Source organism: Camponotus floridanus, unplaced genomic scaffold (genome assembly GCF_003227725.1).
Source record: "Camponotus floridanus strain SB8 unplaced genomic scaffold, Cflo_v7.5 scaffold25, whole genome shotgun sequence".
Taxonomy (NCBI): Eukaryota; Metazoa; Arthropoda; class Insecta; order Hymenoptera; family Formicidae; genus Camponotus; species Camponotus floridanus.
In genome coordinates, this window is record NW_020229381.1 from 23565 (window position 1) to 40314 (window position 16750).

Genomic DNA, 16750 nt, shown 5'->3' on the forward strand with positions numbered 1-16750 from the left:
ATAGATACGATACATTTGTTCTGAAATATTTATCTAGAGAAGATGAAAGCATTACGCGTGTCCAAGTTGAATGCGTGAGAATAACGAATGATAGGAAACAATGACGAAGAGATGGCTATAATAGAAAAACGAGAAACATAATGAAGCGCTATATCTAACGTAAACATAACATAAATATAAAAAAGAATAAACAAGTTATTATTAAATGTACAGCAAAGTGCGCATATTGAGTAGAACAGATGCACTAATAAGAATGGCCGATTAAGATATACGTATTATTAAAAAACTTTTTTCACAAATACGCACATATAATTTTATCTGACTCTATATTTCTTACTTACTCTATTACGCAATTTTGTTTAAATTGCTAATGGCTATTTCTGCACGCATATATATATATATATATATATATATATATATATATATATATATATGTATGTATGTATGTATATGTATATATATGTGTATATATATATATGTATGTATATATGTATGTATATATGTATGTATATACATATATATGTATATATATATATATATAAAACGACAAATTTATATCTTTATTATTATTTAGATAAGGCATTATACTTTAGCACGCCTTATAGGCTCTTGTTGCAATGCATTAAATAGTCGTATATCGTCGCAGTACATTACTTTGCATAAAATAAAGAAATGATATATGTTAATATATGTATTTCGATAAAAATGTATGATTACCTTAGTGTATCGTTAATGCATCCAAATGAATTCATTATAAAGAGATTAGAAGGCCAGATCAGCTAGATTTGCATCTTACGATCCGAGAAAATTATTGTAACACGGAGGTAGTAAGATTCTTTTATATCAGAAAAAAAGACGTCGAAAACCTCCCTTCTCCCGAGTTGGTTTTATAATAAATAAAACTTTGAAAACTGATTCTGATTGCGCATACACACATACATATATATACGGTAAAGTTACAACATAGTATGTTAAAACAATTTATATAGCAATCCGCGCGTGAAACATCAGTATTATATCGATGCTGCGCTGATGCGAGCGCATATTGAACTGCGATTAGTGTATCTTGTAATAAAATTGCAATATATAACTAATTTAATAAATAATCCATAAACGTGATTGCGTTTCATAAAATGTGTTTAATATTCTATCTCGCTTTAATAACCCTCCATGTTTTCTTACTTAAACGATAACATAGAGATATCGAATAAACGCAACATTTGCTATTCATGAGCAAAATCCTCTCGTTTCTCCGAGATGAAAAGAGGGAGCACAGCGAGAATGCTTTGCCGTTGGCAAGCCATAATTCAAATCTTTTCAAGTATGACGTTCACTTTATTCACTAATAAATTACGTGTTTAGAATTCTTGAGTTCTACATTTAACCGTCTACTGTACAAATTCGACATACGTTTACAATATATGCAATACAAATATGCTCAGTTCTCTCTTTGAATTCGTAAAACAGGCCTAAGCTGCACTAGCGCAGAATAATCACCGGCAGAGAATCGAGACCGGCGAAGACACATTCTCTCATCATTGCAGTAATTGCATAACTGTTACGAAAGAAATTCACAGACTATCAATATTTCACATAATCCAGCGCAACTCAACACAGCGTATTAGAGACGCAGTCCGTTGCACTTTTAAATACAACTCTAGCAGAGGCAGGAGAGAAGGAGATGCACAGGGAAGATAGAAGCACAACAAAATATATAAAAGGGAAAATTGCAAACGTATGAGAAATACACGAGTAAACGTTCATAATAAAAAACACGTGGAAGAACACAAAATATTAATTCCCTCTTCCGTTACACTTCATCCTTTTTTTCACCACTATCCCCGATTGTTTCTCCTCCGTTTGATTGACATATTCTATCGACTATCAAGTTAAATACACCACTTGTTATATATTGCACGGCTTCAAGTTGGTCCCTTGTCGACTATAAAACAATATATACGCATTGCTAAAGTCCTCATCCTGTGGCTTCTGCTTACTCGTAATTTCATCGTTGTAATAATACCATACATCCGTGCGAGGATTTTTCGCATACGCCGTATAATGGCCCGCGGAGACGCCTGAAATTTTGATCATGTCATATTTGTGTATATAATTTATTTAAATATATAAATTAAATCAATCCTTATTTTAAGAAAAAAAATTATTTAAAAATCTTTTTAGTTAAAATTCTCCCAGACCTGACATTTATACAGAATAAAATTCTTTCTAAATTAAATAATTCAATTGGAAACCACTATTATATATAAATATATTTTAAAATCTTACCTCCAAAGTGGCATACACAAGCATAGAGATCATAAAGGTGGCGTCCCACGCTCAGACCCACCAAAGGGAATGTGACTTTATCATCTAGCTTCATACTCGCGCATTCATAAAACACGAATCTATAACCAATTAAGATGTTTAAGCTATCTTTAATAGTAAATATTTTAAATGTAAATATTTTTAATTTACCAATCTATATATATAGAATATTTTCGTAAATATGAAGAATACATACCGTTTAAGATATACAATAAGGAACTTGGGATATCGATGTACCGTAAGTGTTTTTGTGGCACATTGGTTACATTCACATTTCGGACAAAACCAAGGATTATGTTCATCTAAAGTTTCACTAAAGATACCAAAAGTATAATATATTAAACAAGATATAAAATATATAATTTATATTCTAATGTATAAAATTATCTTTAATTTTATATTTATTAAATTTGATATTTCATTGAGATATAAGATATATATCATAGATATATGATTCTATTTATTTATAGAACTTTTCTGCTTTTTATTTTGTACTCTGCTTCTAAGACTCATTTTCTGAAGAGTTTTAATACTGTTGTTAACTTTTTGTAAAAAGACCATAATGTTCCCTAAATCCCTTTAACTACGGCTGCCGTCAATAGACGACGAATAAAAATGCATATCCATAGTTAAAGGGTTAAAACAGTTTGCAGCAGTGATAATTGATACTAATTAATTGATATTAATAGTAACAAAAAATCAAAACATTGATTAGATAATAATAATTTTTCGCTTTCTATATAAAAAATGTTAACAAAAAATTTTCATTTATTTATATTTGCATTGTTCGCTAATATATGATCATTTAAACTATTGCAATTTTAAGAAATAAACTATGGTCAAAGCATAAAATAATCTTTTATAATAGTTAAATTAAGAGTAATGTGTACAAGGTATCGTTAACATATTTATCTTGCTCAAGAATGCCTAAATTAGCATAGTTATAAAAGTAACTCATAAAAATCAATTACCTTTGACTAAACGCTTGAAGGCAATCATAAAGAGATAATGGATGATGCGGTCGTTGTTTACTGACGCTAACATGATCAACGGGATGCAAGATCTTAGGAACATACTCGGTATAACGAACCGCAAGCGTATCACCGTTTTGTAGCGCAACCATTCCCGTCTCAGGTACACTACATCCTGTACAATGCGCGGTGTACATACAACGTGAACAATGATGACCCTGCAAAAAATGTTTCTTTTTTGTAGTTAGATATGACAATATATTTAATAATTTAGATTTACTATTCTCATATTGAAAAATACTTGAATATCAACAATCATGTCACTATCTAACATTTTAAAATCTGCTATTTAATTTACTTAACTGTTATATTCTTCATATTTCGGATAATGTATTCAATGCATTCTGACTTATGTAACTCAATTATTTTATTAAAAGATAAATAACTTTTTCCTTTAATTTGTACTTTATTGTAAAGAAAAATTAAGTACATATATTGTATTTTACACGAAATGAAAATATCTTACCTGTCCATCAACGAAATGAATTGTATAGCGTCCTTCGTGCGGCACATTTTTTTTGACAATATCATACAGATCCTGTGCATTCACTCTCGACGGAAGTCGTATTAAATGCGGATATCCAAAAAGTTTCGTGCCTTTGCGATTATTCGTCGTCTCATTTGTTGTGTCGTGCCTCAACACCAAAGGTACATTCAAAATACGTACAATCGGTCTCGGTCGGCCCGTTTGATCTATTTTCGTAAATGACGAGGCTGTCATGTACGTAGAACACATCTGACACATTTGAGGTTCTGTTTGATTTTTGAAGTAATTCTGTAATTGAATAATGTAAGTCTTGTTTAAAATGATTTCAATTTGGCGCAATTATAAAAACTTTTATTTTCACCATAGGTCATTTTCAATAAACAACACTATAAAAAATAAAACCCCTCAGTAAACTATCGTAGGTAGCAACGGATTAGTCTGAATTGAGTTTCAGGTATAAATTATACCAGACTTATGGATTATACTAAAAAAGCTAATCATACGAGATTCCAACTTTTCGTTTCCAGTCGCCTCTGCTGTTAAAAAAGCATCCCTGGCATTTTGGAAAACGTAAAGCTATTTCTGGTTCTCGTACATATCATTGTGATACCGTCCGTCTAGAACGTTCAACGATCTTATCTCAGACCTTCCCGGGAGAGTATGGCAATGTATGCCTCGTTTGTGTATCCCTTCCAATAGATCGAAACTACCAATTAGTGTCATCATCGGGGTGATTGCAATTAATCATAAATCACGAAGAAAAAAAGAAATAACAGATATATTTAACACTGATTTGACTATTATATTTTAATTGAATGAGAAAAGAATCATTATTTAATTAGATATATTTTGGTTTCGTTATATTTTAAATAAGAAGCTAGACTTACCTCAATGCAACTGTCGCACATAATAAAGTTACAATTATTTCCACTATGCCTCTTCAAATCGCCATCCAATTCCTCAAGACAGATCATGCATGGCACTTCTTCACCCATTATTGTACACTTCTGAGAAGAATCCATCTCTGCAGGACGATCGCCACCGCACCGCCATCAGACACTGAAGTGTACGCATCGGGAGGTTCCGTGAGTTCAAAGGCGTATATTGATCGATTCGTATCATTGATGTGTCTCAAGAGTGTATTGTCATCCTTAAATTTAAAACCTTGATGTAGAATCCAACAGAGTGATGTTTCCGCCTAAGTACGATAAGCTATGGCAAGCAAGTAATTCCCGATACCTATGGTGCAAGGGGAAAATAATATATAGTAAGGAAGCAATAAGGATAAAAGACCGACAGCGTTGACGAAATTATAACAGAGTAAAAGAGGTGATAAAAGAGAGAGAATAAAGAGAAGAATCGATGAGTTTGTGCGACGAAATGTAGCCTCGTAACTATATTTTCACGTTACGAGAATGTTCTTTCATAGAGTTTCTCTAGGAGAATGGTATCGGCGATAATCGATCCTATTCGAATATACCACCTTCTTAACTCTCCAGAATTATTTTCTAACAGCGTGCGTTATGCCTTGAATAGAAGAACTCGCATAGAACTCAATTATGAAGTAATAATTAAATCCTAAATTTTTATTCGGAGATCAATTTTATTCGGAATCAACATTTTTAATGCAGTTAATGCTAAATTCCTGTAAAAGATAATAGCAAAAAAATGCTACTGGAAACCTTTATATAAATATATAAATCTAAATTTAATATATACTTAGCTAATTTATATTTTATTCGCGATTACTGTAATTTGTAATTTGTAAAATATAATTTTCATTATATATACTTTCAAAATAATGATTAGCATAAATTAATAGCTAGAATTAATCACTGATACAAAAAAACTTCGTTAAAATAGATTTATATTAAAAACGTAAAAATATTTTTTCGTACCTACCAAAATCTTCGCTATGTGATTCTCTAAAACCTCTGCAAGTGCAATATTCGTCACCGAGATATTCTCCTTGCCGAGCGTTTTTAATAATTCCTCTTTCAATTTCCCAATTCGTGATTGCTTGTTTAAGGAAACGACGCACCTCATGGGTTGATCACCATTTGCAGGAACATATGTGACGTTCAATTGTCTCTCCATCGCGTGAGGTAGAGGTACCGATAGATACATAAAAGGTTCATATGTAACAGAAACGTGGTTACAAACCGAGCACACAACCTGTAAATATGGAATATTACAAATGTAAATATTCGACATGTCACAGATAAAACATGTTAAAATCATTGAATATAATTAAATTTTTTAATCATATTTTAAATAAATTAAAAAATTAGTAACTAAAAATTCATTTATTAATTTTGACACACTGTGGAATAATTAAATTAAAAAAAATCTTTTTTAATGAAAATAATATATAATAGTTGTAGAAAACTGTAATAGTTGTAATAATGTATATATTTGTAATTGTAGTAGTAGAATGAAGCCTGCCTCTTTTCTTTTTAAGGCAGGATGGAAAATCTACTGCAATTTAATATAGGAGACTTTTTACAGCAAGTACCTATAGTTTACGGTATTTCTCCAACGCATAGTCTCCCACATAGACAAATGATATTATTCGCGAGATTCTTACCGTGCTTTTAAACTGGCCCTGGAAAGTATCAACAATGATGCTTTTATTGGATCGCAAATGCTTTACCCAGTGTTTATCCGCCTCGATCTCTTCTTGCGCAGCAATAGCGCCGGTACCATAATTTTGTGGAATTCGCGAACATTGAATATTCTCATTACCCAGACTATCATGCTTGTGATTTTTTTCCTGATCATCTAATCTCATGCGTTTCACATTGCACTTTTCCAGACCGCTATCATACTCGATGTCAGAACTATTTGATGCATGATCAAGACTACCGTTGACTTTCTGAACATTTACTTCTTTTATACGTTTGATACTAACACTTTTATTATCAAAGTCGTGATTCTCCATCAGATTCGAATTGTCTAGCCGCATCCTACGGACATTGTCCTTTGGAAATTTCTGTGAATCGTAATGGATCTCGTTATTACATTCTTGTTGCGTTACTAAGAAATTAGCATTACTGGTTTTAGCTTCTTTATGAATATCGAAACCACCATATTGCGGCGTTTTTGATAGTTCAATCAATGTGTCTAATCTCAAAGATCGTGTTGGAGTAGTTTCATTTGTGCCTTCTTCGTTCACTTTGTTATGAATAAAAGTGCTCGATCTCGCCTCGATTATTTCATTTGAATCTAGCGTTTCCTCATCATCCTCTCCATTTAACGGTGAATCCCTCGGTGAATTTGTGTTACTATCGAGCTCTCCGATTGACGAATCAAAATCTTACAAAATATTAAAAAGATATTCAAGATACAATCTCTCAAAAGTGTATACATTATGTAGTCTCTTACCTCTTGGTGAGCCAGCCATAGTTACATTGGGACTATTTGGACATTCTGGTGATAGACATTCATACATTTCCAAAAGATCTGAATTAGGATTAGCCGTGGCAGTGACAGGAGAAAGGGTCTTTCCATTGGAATTTTCTATAGAATTAAAAGAATTGGCAGTGGTTGTAGACAATGGAACTTGATAGTTCTTGGCACACTTTGCTGTATTCATTTGCTCGTGGAGGGAATCCAATAGAAGCGCCAAAAATTCTTGACAATCATGCTGTTAAATACATATAACACAATCTCATATTGGATAATAAACGATAAACAATTAATTGAATATGCAAATAATCGCACACTTACCTGCCTGTAATCCTTAAATTGTGAATGATAAGCACCTAAAGTCTGTTTGAACTCTGTCGGTCTGAGTACACTATATCTTCCAGACCACATTTTCCCAAGAAGTACACTAAAGTGTGCCATTAATGATCCAGGTGGAGGCAGTTTCTCTCCTCTTTGCTGTAAATCCAAGAAATGTCGTAGGACAGGTGGAGTCGCGGTCAAACATTGCAACCCAGCTGCCATAAAACAGGTATTACCCAAATTACGAAGACCACATACACCTGCAGGCAGGACAACTACTTCTGAAAATATGTATTAAAATATAATAAATACATATCGTATATGTCACATAATTTTTATATTTCAAACATCACATTACATACACTCACCCATTGGCGAATCATCATGCGAATCTCCTGCCTCTGCAAAAAGATTATTAAGTGCTGGTGTACCAGGTGGCAGGAATGGACCATGTTCTATGCCAGTTCCAGAATCAATGGGATCGGCACCGACATCCGAGAAATCATTTAATCCAGGTGGCGGAGGAAGAGGAATTGCATAATCTGATGTTGAACTGTTTGCTTCAGTCCTGTAAAATAAAAATATTAGAAATGATTAGGATATTGATACAAATGTTAACACAAATTACTCTAAAATTAAAGAGAAAACAAATTTATACCATGTATCCTCAATGCCCATGTTAACTTCGGATGAGAGAGCTTTATCTTCTTGCAGCGTAAGAGCTTGATCCAAGGAAGAAGTTAAGGGACTAAGGCCAGTCGATTCTAATGCCTCCGATATCTCTGGGACGTCAGGCAGGTGAAAAATTCCAGATGTTCCAATCATTGAAATATCTTCAACTTCCGAAACATCCACCTTATTGTCCATTCAGATAGCAACACAAAGCGTACAGCCTGCAATAAGAGCAAGTTACAATATTAAATCCTAATCTTTATCTAATCTTAAATAAAGCTTAAATAAAGCTTTATTCTAATCTGTACTTTCTAATACTTTCTAACTGGTTTATTGAAAGTTTACTTCGGTATTATGTAAAAACATTGCTCGCTACATAAATATATTAATATCATATTAATAATTTCCTAGTAAAAAAACAAACTTTAAAAATGATATATCAATGTCGACAATAAGTTGCAATCGATTAAATTACAATATAATTACAGTATATATGCAATATACAATGTGCAATATATTATATATACAATATAATTACAGAGCAATTTACGATATTATTTTCCGCAGCTCACGTGAATTAATTTCAATGACTCATATATCTAGTAAAGCAGAACAAAGGAAGTAAATTAAGAACTTATCGCTCTATCGGAAAAGATTAGCATTCTAACGGAAGCTTACGCGTTTATTACAAATACCGTAATTTCGATCGAATCGCGTTAAAACCTAACCTATCGTATAATTGCAAGACGCAATTCCTTTCGATCGCTCCTCGTGCGAAGGAGCCGAGAAGGAGAAGGAAGGATAAAGAAGGAGAAGAAAGGAGAAGGAAAGTTTTGCAAACACGCGGTTGGATTTTGCGTCCTAACCTGATACTCTCCGATTACGCGCGTGCAACGTATATCGTATCGCGCCAAACGATCGTCGTCGACGCGCCGTGAATCCTCCTTCGGGACGAGCGAGCGAAATGCGCGGGCGAGATCGGCGAACGCGTTCAATATGGAAGAGAGCGAAATTCTCGAAAGTACGAACGGGCGCGAGTCGGGAGCGAGATGAACCGATGGCGAGCACGTCGTGACATCGCATTATCGCGCGCATCGAGGAGGCCGATGACGCCGTCGCTGACCTCGAGATGGCACGCGAGGAGATGGCGAGAATCCACGGACCCGTTCCGCTTTACTTACTCACACCTTGAAGAAAACGAGACCCGCAACAACTCGGACGAGAGAAGTCTACACCGCCATTGCAGCCGCGCAGCGTGATACGCGCAGGACGCAGGATGTAGACCCGTTTACGGCGCCTGAGGAAATGGAAGTGTTTTTTGAATTCACGGTCGCAGAGCACTCGCACGACACCGCCGAAACAATCATGGCGGCTCCGCTTGACGACAAACGGTACCCGCGAGAGAGGGAGGTGGCGCGAGATCCGACTCGAAGCGTCGCGCATGCGCGCGCACATGCGCGCCAACCCGCGGATCGCCAACGCGTCGAAACCATGGATCAGAAATTACCCAGGCGAATCACCTCGTAGAAGAATTAAACGGATACCCCGAGAGTGTGTGATGTACCAACGTAATGATGTAATATAATTTAATGTGATGCAATATCGTATTCATATATGTTATTTTCATTGTTCCCAGATAGGGATAGACGAGGTAGCGAATTTGATTGGCTATGCCATGTTGTTACTATCTCTTCGAATGAAGCCCTCGATGTGCTATTAGCCAATAGCATTTCACACGTACTTTTATGTTTAATATTCATGGAATTTTGCACGATTATCCTTTTTTAAAATTATTTTTTCTTATATTTTATGAATTAAATAATTATAAATATAATATATAAAGATTACTTTTACAATATTCACGATTGTATATTTTATTCAATAAATATACATAATTTTCTGCGCAAGTATAACTCAGAAATCCGCATTTTCGCATTATATATAGTAATATTTTAATAATTAATTTGAATTCTCAGGCAATAATTTATATATATTTTCTAATCCTTAAAAATCTCTAAAGCGTCAGAAATTTTTTATTCTGCAGCCAATTAATCTGTTTAAAAAATTTATTGCACGACAAATGTAATATCGTACATTATTAGAAATCAAAACGTACTCTCCGAGAAAAATTTTACTCGATAGCCGTTCCGAAACTCTTTTAAGCGTTTCCGATTGGTTCGAATCAGCCATCGAATAAAATTTTCCAGTTACTTACGTTTTCGAACGTAACCTAGGTATAGACTTTTTCCCAAGGGGTCTTTAATTTTCGTTCCCGTTTTCGTACCATCTTGAGTACAGCCCTGTCGACGCGTGTATGTATACATATATACACACTACGCATATTTGCGTTCACTTTATACTCGCAATGACAGTTCAGTCGCACACTCTTTCTCTCATGTGTCTCCTACGAAACAAGAGCTCCGAAACTGCTCCGGAATTCGTGCGTATGCGCGCACGTAGTTTCGTTCCATTGCGTCTTCAAAATAACGCCGACTCCGAAGCAGAATTCTCATCCCCACGACGTTAATAATCCATCGCTAATTTCGGCGCGATCTCATCGGGTGTAAAGGAAAACGCGCCTTTCACTGCGCGAACGCGGCGCGTTTCTTTTTGAAACATATACAGACGATTCCGTTCCTTCTACGGCGCATGATTTCGCGGGTCGCTTTCTCGGAAATCGCACGTAAGTTCCAAGGGAAAAAAGTGAGAGGAAGAAATACGAGAGGTGGGGAAACGAAGGATCACGCGTGTTTCTATAAAAGAAAACATTGTTCTACTGAGAGGCCCGCAAATTTTACATCGTCGCTGTATTTTGTAACGGCATGGATAAAGCAACGAGTACTCAGGATGAAGCACATATGACAACGGTAAGACACTGTTAAAGCATCACTTTGATTTTATTTAAATCAACTTCGATCTGGAGCACACGTGCAACTATCAAACTTACATAATTTCCAAGCATATTAATGATATAAAAAAATAATATAAATTCCTCACAAAAAGTTCAGACGATATTAGTAAAAAAAATATTCTAATACATCGATTAACTCTTTAATTAAGTTTCTCCAGTAACTCATTCTTCGATTTAAATACATATATTTGCGCACGTGCACACACACGTGTGTCTAAAGCCTATTCCTTTTAAAATAAAATGTAGATGTAAATAGGTATAAAACGCGCATATATTTGAATCGAAGGATGAATTACTGAGGAGATATATTTTCCATGATATTTCATTTCTTTTACATATTGCAAATTTGGATTTTTTCCCGCTAATTTGTCTAGATTATTCTTTTTATTAATAAACTATTATTCACATAATGACAATTCATGTATATATGCAATTAAATTAGCGAGAAAAAATATAAGCCAAATTTACAATATTCAAAAGAAATAAAATATAGAAAAATTCAATGAAATTGATAAAGACTGTACAAAGCTTATTAACTTTTCAATCAAGATAAAGCTCAATCTATAACACATTATTCATTACATAACAAAAAATTTTGATTTTGTTTTTATCATAATTATATTTTTATTACGTTCTTAAATAATATTAAGTTTATTTTTCTTTATAATCTTCTTTATATTTCATATAGTCCATCTTTCTTTGTTTAACATTTAAATGCCAAAAATATAATATATGTATAAATCCATTATCTTAAATATATTGCTAATTTTATGTGTTTTCGCTTTTTTGTATTAATAACAAAATTTGCAAGCTCGATCTTATTATTCCACTATGTAAATGTCTAAATGTCTACTATGCAAATATTTAGTATGTAAATTTCTAAATATGAGTTCAATAGTTCAATAGTTCAATAGCTAGTGTTCAAAGTGCTAAAAAAAATTAAATCTGTTCTTTATACATTACATTTTCATGTAAAATTACATTTTCATGTACATTTTCATATAAAATTAAATATAATTAAAATATTTTTTGAACATATTTTTTACGCGCTAGTATTTTATCATCACAATACATGTCATTGATTTAACTTTTAATTGCTAATATACACCTACACAAGTTCAGCAAGTTAAGTACAATTAAATGGCTAAATTGCAATTTGCGATATTGATTGTGAAGAATCATCAGAAATACATTTTTCAATCATTTATATATATATATATATATATATATATATATATATATTTTTGTGGCAAAATTTTTAGCATAGAATATGATTTAATAAGTCGTTAAATTATTTTATCTTTCTAACTTCTCAAAAATATTTTTAATGAATTAACTAATTGCTTTCAAAATATTGCAATCCCAAATTTATTATTAGAGAAAATAATTGGCTATTCTTTCTTGATTAATATTTCGCAAATTTAATTTTGTTGAAAATTGATTTAATCTTTATAATCTATACTTTTGAACTTTTTATTTTAAATATAAATTGATATGATATAAAGTTGTAATAAACTTAAGCCAGCTTTAAATGATCTACAATAATATTCACAAAAGAATTATATTTATAATAAATATCAGCAAAAATTAGCGAAAATAGCAATAATCTAATTGAGTCATAACACAGAGAGATACACAATATACATATATATCAAAATTTTACATATAAAATAATAAGTACGATTCGTGATTCCATCGCGAATTAGAGTGCATTTAAAGTGAGCTTTAAGAGCATGCTAGTGTAAAGTTAATAACACTATTGTGATAACTTTGATCGCTCTAATTTATGTATAGTAATATTAGTATATTATACAATAGTATAATTATGTACGTTGTTTCATAACAAATTTTATATAATTACATACATTGTTTCATAACAGACTTGCTTAACCTTGTGTAGTACTATTAAATATAATTTTCGCATTGATATATAATTCCTTTTCCGAAAAAAACATCACGTTTGGTATGATATTTCGTCAGCTAATTGGATAAACTCCTCGAGACACATTGCGGACTAAATCGAATTATTCCGCTTTGAGATACCCGACAATTGTATGTTATAAATCTCAGATCAATGTCAAATGTGCTTTAGTTTCATAAATCGTTTAATTTTTAGTAGCACTTGACTATTTAATTTTATGAATCTTAATTCTTAGTAGCGCTTGGCTATTTAATTTTATGAATCTTAATTCTTAGTAGCGCTTAGCTATTTATTTTTATGAATCTTGAACCTTAACTCTCCAACCAAATGGAACTCTCTTTAATGTTTGTATGAACAATGTCATTTGGTTTTTTGCAGCACATAAAAGTGTCGTAATTAGAAACAAAAATAAAAAATAATGTGTCATTTATATGCACATATAAAATAGCATAAATAACATCAATTTATTGCAAATCTTTTAAGCTTAATATAAAATAAATTTTAGAATAGTTTTCACATATTATTGAAAATTATTTTAAAATTATGTTAAAAAATATAAACTTTTAAAATATATTTATATTTTAAAAGTTTATATTTAATTCTTATTTATTATAGTCAATTTTCACGAATTATTATTGCAAATATAGTGAGCATTTGGCCATTTGAATTTAAAAATTAAAAATTTAAATTTGCCTCTTATTCGCCGCAAAATTAAAATTTGTATTAAAATTTAAAAATTTTATTAAGATTTAATAATTAGGAATTTGGCTCATATAAAGAGAATAACTTCGTTATTTATGTTTATACAATTTTGAATCAATTAAAAAAAGAGTTATATAATTTAATGAATTAATGGACATATGAAGTCATTCATTGATAAAGAATTATACGACATAATCATTTTATACAATTGCAGCCTGAACTGATTAAGGCTCACGGTTACATACCCGAGATCCACCACATTTGGACAGAAGATGGTTATTGCTTGAATGTACATCGTGTAATCTCATCTAATGATCAAGTGCCAATAAAAACTGACTCTATCACAAATATTGATACTGCTGTTATCAATAACAGTAGCGAAGATTTTAATTCATCAGTTACTCCCGATTGTCATCGTGTTCTAGAAGCTCTCAAATCTTCCGGTGCAGATTCAAAATTACCAGTTATTGTAAATCACGGACTTATATCCAGTTCTGCAGATTGGGTATTACTGGGACCTCGCAAGGCTCTTGGTCACTACTTCTTTTTTTTATTATTTCTATTTCCGATACTAAAATATATTTTTCAATAATATCAACAAATTTAACGATCAACAAAAGAATTTTATATGGCGTGAAAGTTATTTATTAGTAAAATAATATAAAGATCATCTTTCTTATATAATTTTTCATTGCAGCTTATGTTCTTTGCGACAATGGATTCGACGTTTGGCTCGCGAATGCTCGTGGCAATACTTACTCTAAAGGCCACAAGCATTACTCAATTAAGAATAGAGAGTTTTGGAATTTCAGGTAATCCAACAATTCTTTAAACGATTAAAGTATAGGAAAGTAAATATAGAAAAGTATTATAAAAAAATATATATTTCTCTTACAGTTGGCACGAGATCGGATACTATGATTTACCAGCAATGATAGATTATATCTTAGAAAAGACTGGTCATTCCGAATTATATTATATTGGTCATAGTCAAGGTACAACCACGTTTTACGTTATGCTAAGCGAAAGACCCGAATATAATTCTAAAATCAAGGGAATGATAAGTCTGGCGCCTATAGCGTTCTTATCGAATCAGAGAAGTCCACTCTTCAAGTATCTCGTGCATTTTAATGATATATTGGAGGTAATGCAATTTTCTAATTCTTTTTCCCGTGAGATTATATGTTTATTACTCACCGTTTCAGTGGTTTCAGTGGAGCTCCTACTTTTTCAACTTTCATCAATTCCCTCGTAATAAATGGCAAACACGTGTGTTTGGCACCCTTGTACGCAACGCTCCTTGCGCGGTGACAAAGAGCTTCTGCAACTGTTGGTTTTATCTAGTCGCCGGATTCGGTAGTGATCAGCTTGATAAATCCATGTTACCTTTGATATTGGGACACTTTCCGGCCGGCGCTGCAATAAAACAAATCGTTCATTATGGTCAGTTAATAATCTCCGGTGAGTAACATAACATCGTATGTATAAAAAAAGAATGATATGTCATAATAACTCGCACGATTTTTCACATTTTCTTTACGTTCGGTACGTTTTTGGCAATCTATTTTGGGAAATAAAAGAGATAGTTATATTTATGTTGAGACATCCTATATATAATGTATAATCATTTGTTTTTCAGGCTGTTTTCGAAAATATGATTATGGCGCTAAAGAAAATCTAAAAATTTATGGATCCACTCAACCACCCAAGTATAATCTTGAAAGGATTAAAGTACCCGTGGCGATTTTTTATAGTGACAATGATTTTCTCACACATTATACTGTAAGTTCTATACAATTAAATTATATAAAAAATATTATATATTATGAAATTATACTGTGTGTATAAGTTCTATATATAAATTAAAGTTATCTTTATGTAATCTTTATGTTAAATTTAATTAATACTAATATTATAAATTTTTTTTATTTATTTGTATTGTGTGTCACGCGCGCGCGTTTTTGATTTCAAAAATTATAAAAATGCAAAAAGAAATAAATTTGAATTTCTTTCATTATATTAATATCTTAGAATGTTTATTTTAAGACTTCTGCATCAAATAAATATCTAATATAAATACATTCTCGAAGAATTCATGCTGAAAATAAGATCTAGAATTAAAATGCGTAATCAACGAAAGTGATTAGAATTAAAATCAAAATTAAATTTTTGTGGAAAGTTTGGTTTTTTTTTTATTTTCACGTCTCATAATTGTTTCAGGATGTTCAAAAACTGGTGAATAGATTACCAAACGTTGTAGAAGTCAAAAAGATACCGTATGAAAAATTCAATCATATTGATTATTTATGGGGCCGAGATGCAAGAACTCTTCTATATAATCGCATTATAATTACGTTAAAGAAATTTTAATGTATATTTCAATAATATTTTAAAAATCACAACTTATATACAAAAAAAAATTTCGATTCTTTGCGTCTACAATGTACGCATTAATTAACTCATTCGAATCAAGTATATTGTTTATTGTAAGTTTATATTTTGATCAACTCGAGTGTTAAGAAATTAACAATTGAAATTCCAAGTTCCTCATTATAATTATATCCAATTATTATATCAGAAGTTAAAATTATATGAATTTTTTTGAGAAGAAAAAAATAATTTTTTAACATCACTAGTGTTCGATAATCGAGATGTTCGATATACGAGAATTGTAGATATATTGAAAATTTTCTTTTTAATCTCTGGATTAATAAATGGTTGTAAATCTTGATAAGGTTTCATTAAAAATATAATACATATATACGCATATATCTGAAAATTATACATACATTTATTAATGTAAGAAAAAAATTAATACTTTGGGTATATTTATTTTATCAATCCAATTGCTATCTAGCACGTGAATAAACGAAATATACGAAAAAATTAACATTAAAAAACTAATTAAAACTAAATAACACACAAATAGACGAAAAAACTAATTTAATATCATAAAAAAATTACAAGGTTTT

General features: G+C 31.7%; 2 protein-coding genes across 3 annotated transcripts; one reads left to right on the forward strand and one right to left on the reverse strand.

The window, feature by feature from the left end:
• Positions 1 to 1314: 1314 nt before the first annotated feature.
• LOC105249748 lies at positions 1315 to 9590 on the reverse strand. The gene is given in 14 exon segments (XM_025409192.1): positions 1315 to 2078; positions 2287 to 2405; positions 2522 to 2638; positions 3297 to 3514; positions 3823 to 4131; positions 4731 to 4886; positions 4889 to 4993; positions 5746 to 6018; positions 6431 to 7158; positions 7228 to 7489; positions 7573 to 7853; positions 7941 to 8140; positions 8231 to 8465; positions 9430 to 9590. Coding segments are annotated over 13 exon segments (3150 nt in total). The 5' UTR covers positions 8440 to 8465; positions 9430 to 9590; the 3' UTR covers positions 1315 to 1905.
• Positions 9591 to 10357: 767 nt separating this feature from the next.
• On the forward strand, positions 10358 to 16349 carry LOC105249750 (lipase 3). 2 transcript variants are annotated; one of them, XM_011255443.3, is made up of 7 exons: positions 10358 to 11111; positions 13993 to 14311; positions 14476 to 14590; positions 14676 to 14922; positions 14984 to 15239; positions 15418 to 15560; positions 15999 to 16349. In XM_011255443.3, the coding sequence occupies exons 1-7, from the start codon at positions 11067 to 11069 to the stop codon at positions 16146 to 16148; spliced, it is 1275 nt and encodes a 424-aa protein (XP_011253745.1). In that variant the 5' UTR covers positions 10358 to 11066; the 3' UTR covers positions 16149 to 16349. The 2 variants fall into 2 exon arrangements, with proteins under 2 accessions (XP_011253745.1, XP_011253746.1); XM_011255444.3 differs by having other exon boundaries at positions 14993 to 15239.
• The last annotated feature ends 401 nt before the right edge of the window (positions 16350 to 16750 follow it).

Coding starts and splice junctions, on each gene's coding strand:
- LOC105249750 (XM_011255443.3), top strand. CDS start 11,067: ATGGATAAAGCAACGAGTACTCAGGATGAAGCACATATGACAACG. Junction 14,591..14,675: donor AGAGAGTTTTGGAATTTCAG/GTAATCCAACAA, acceptor TTTCTCTTACAG/TTGGCACGAGATCGGATACT. Junction 14,923..14,983: donor ATTTTAATGATATATTGGAG/GTAATGCAATTT, acceptor TCACCGTTTCAG/TGGTTTCAGTGGAGCTCCTA.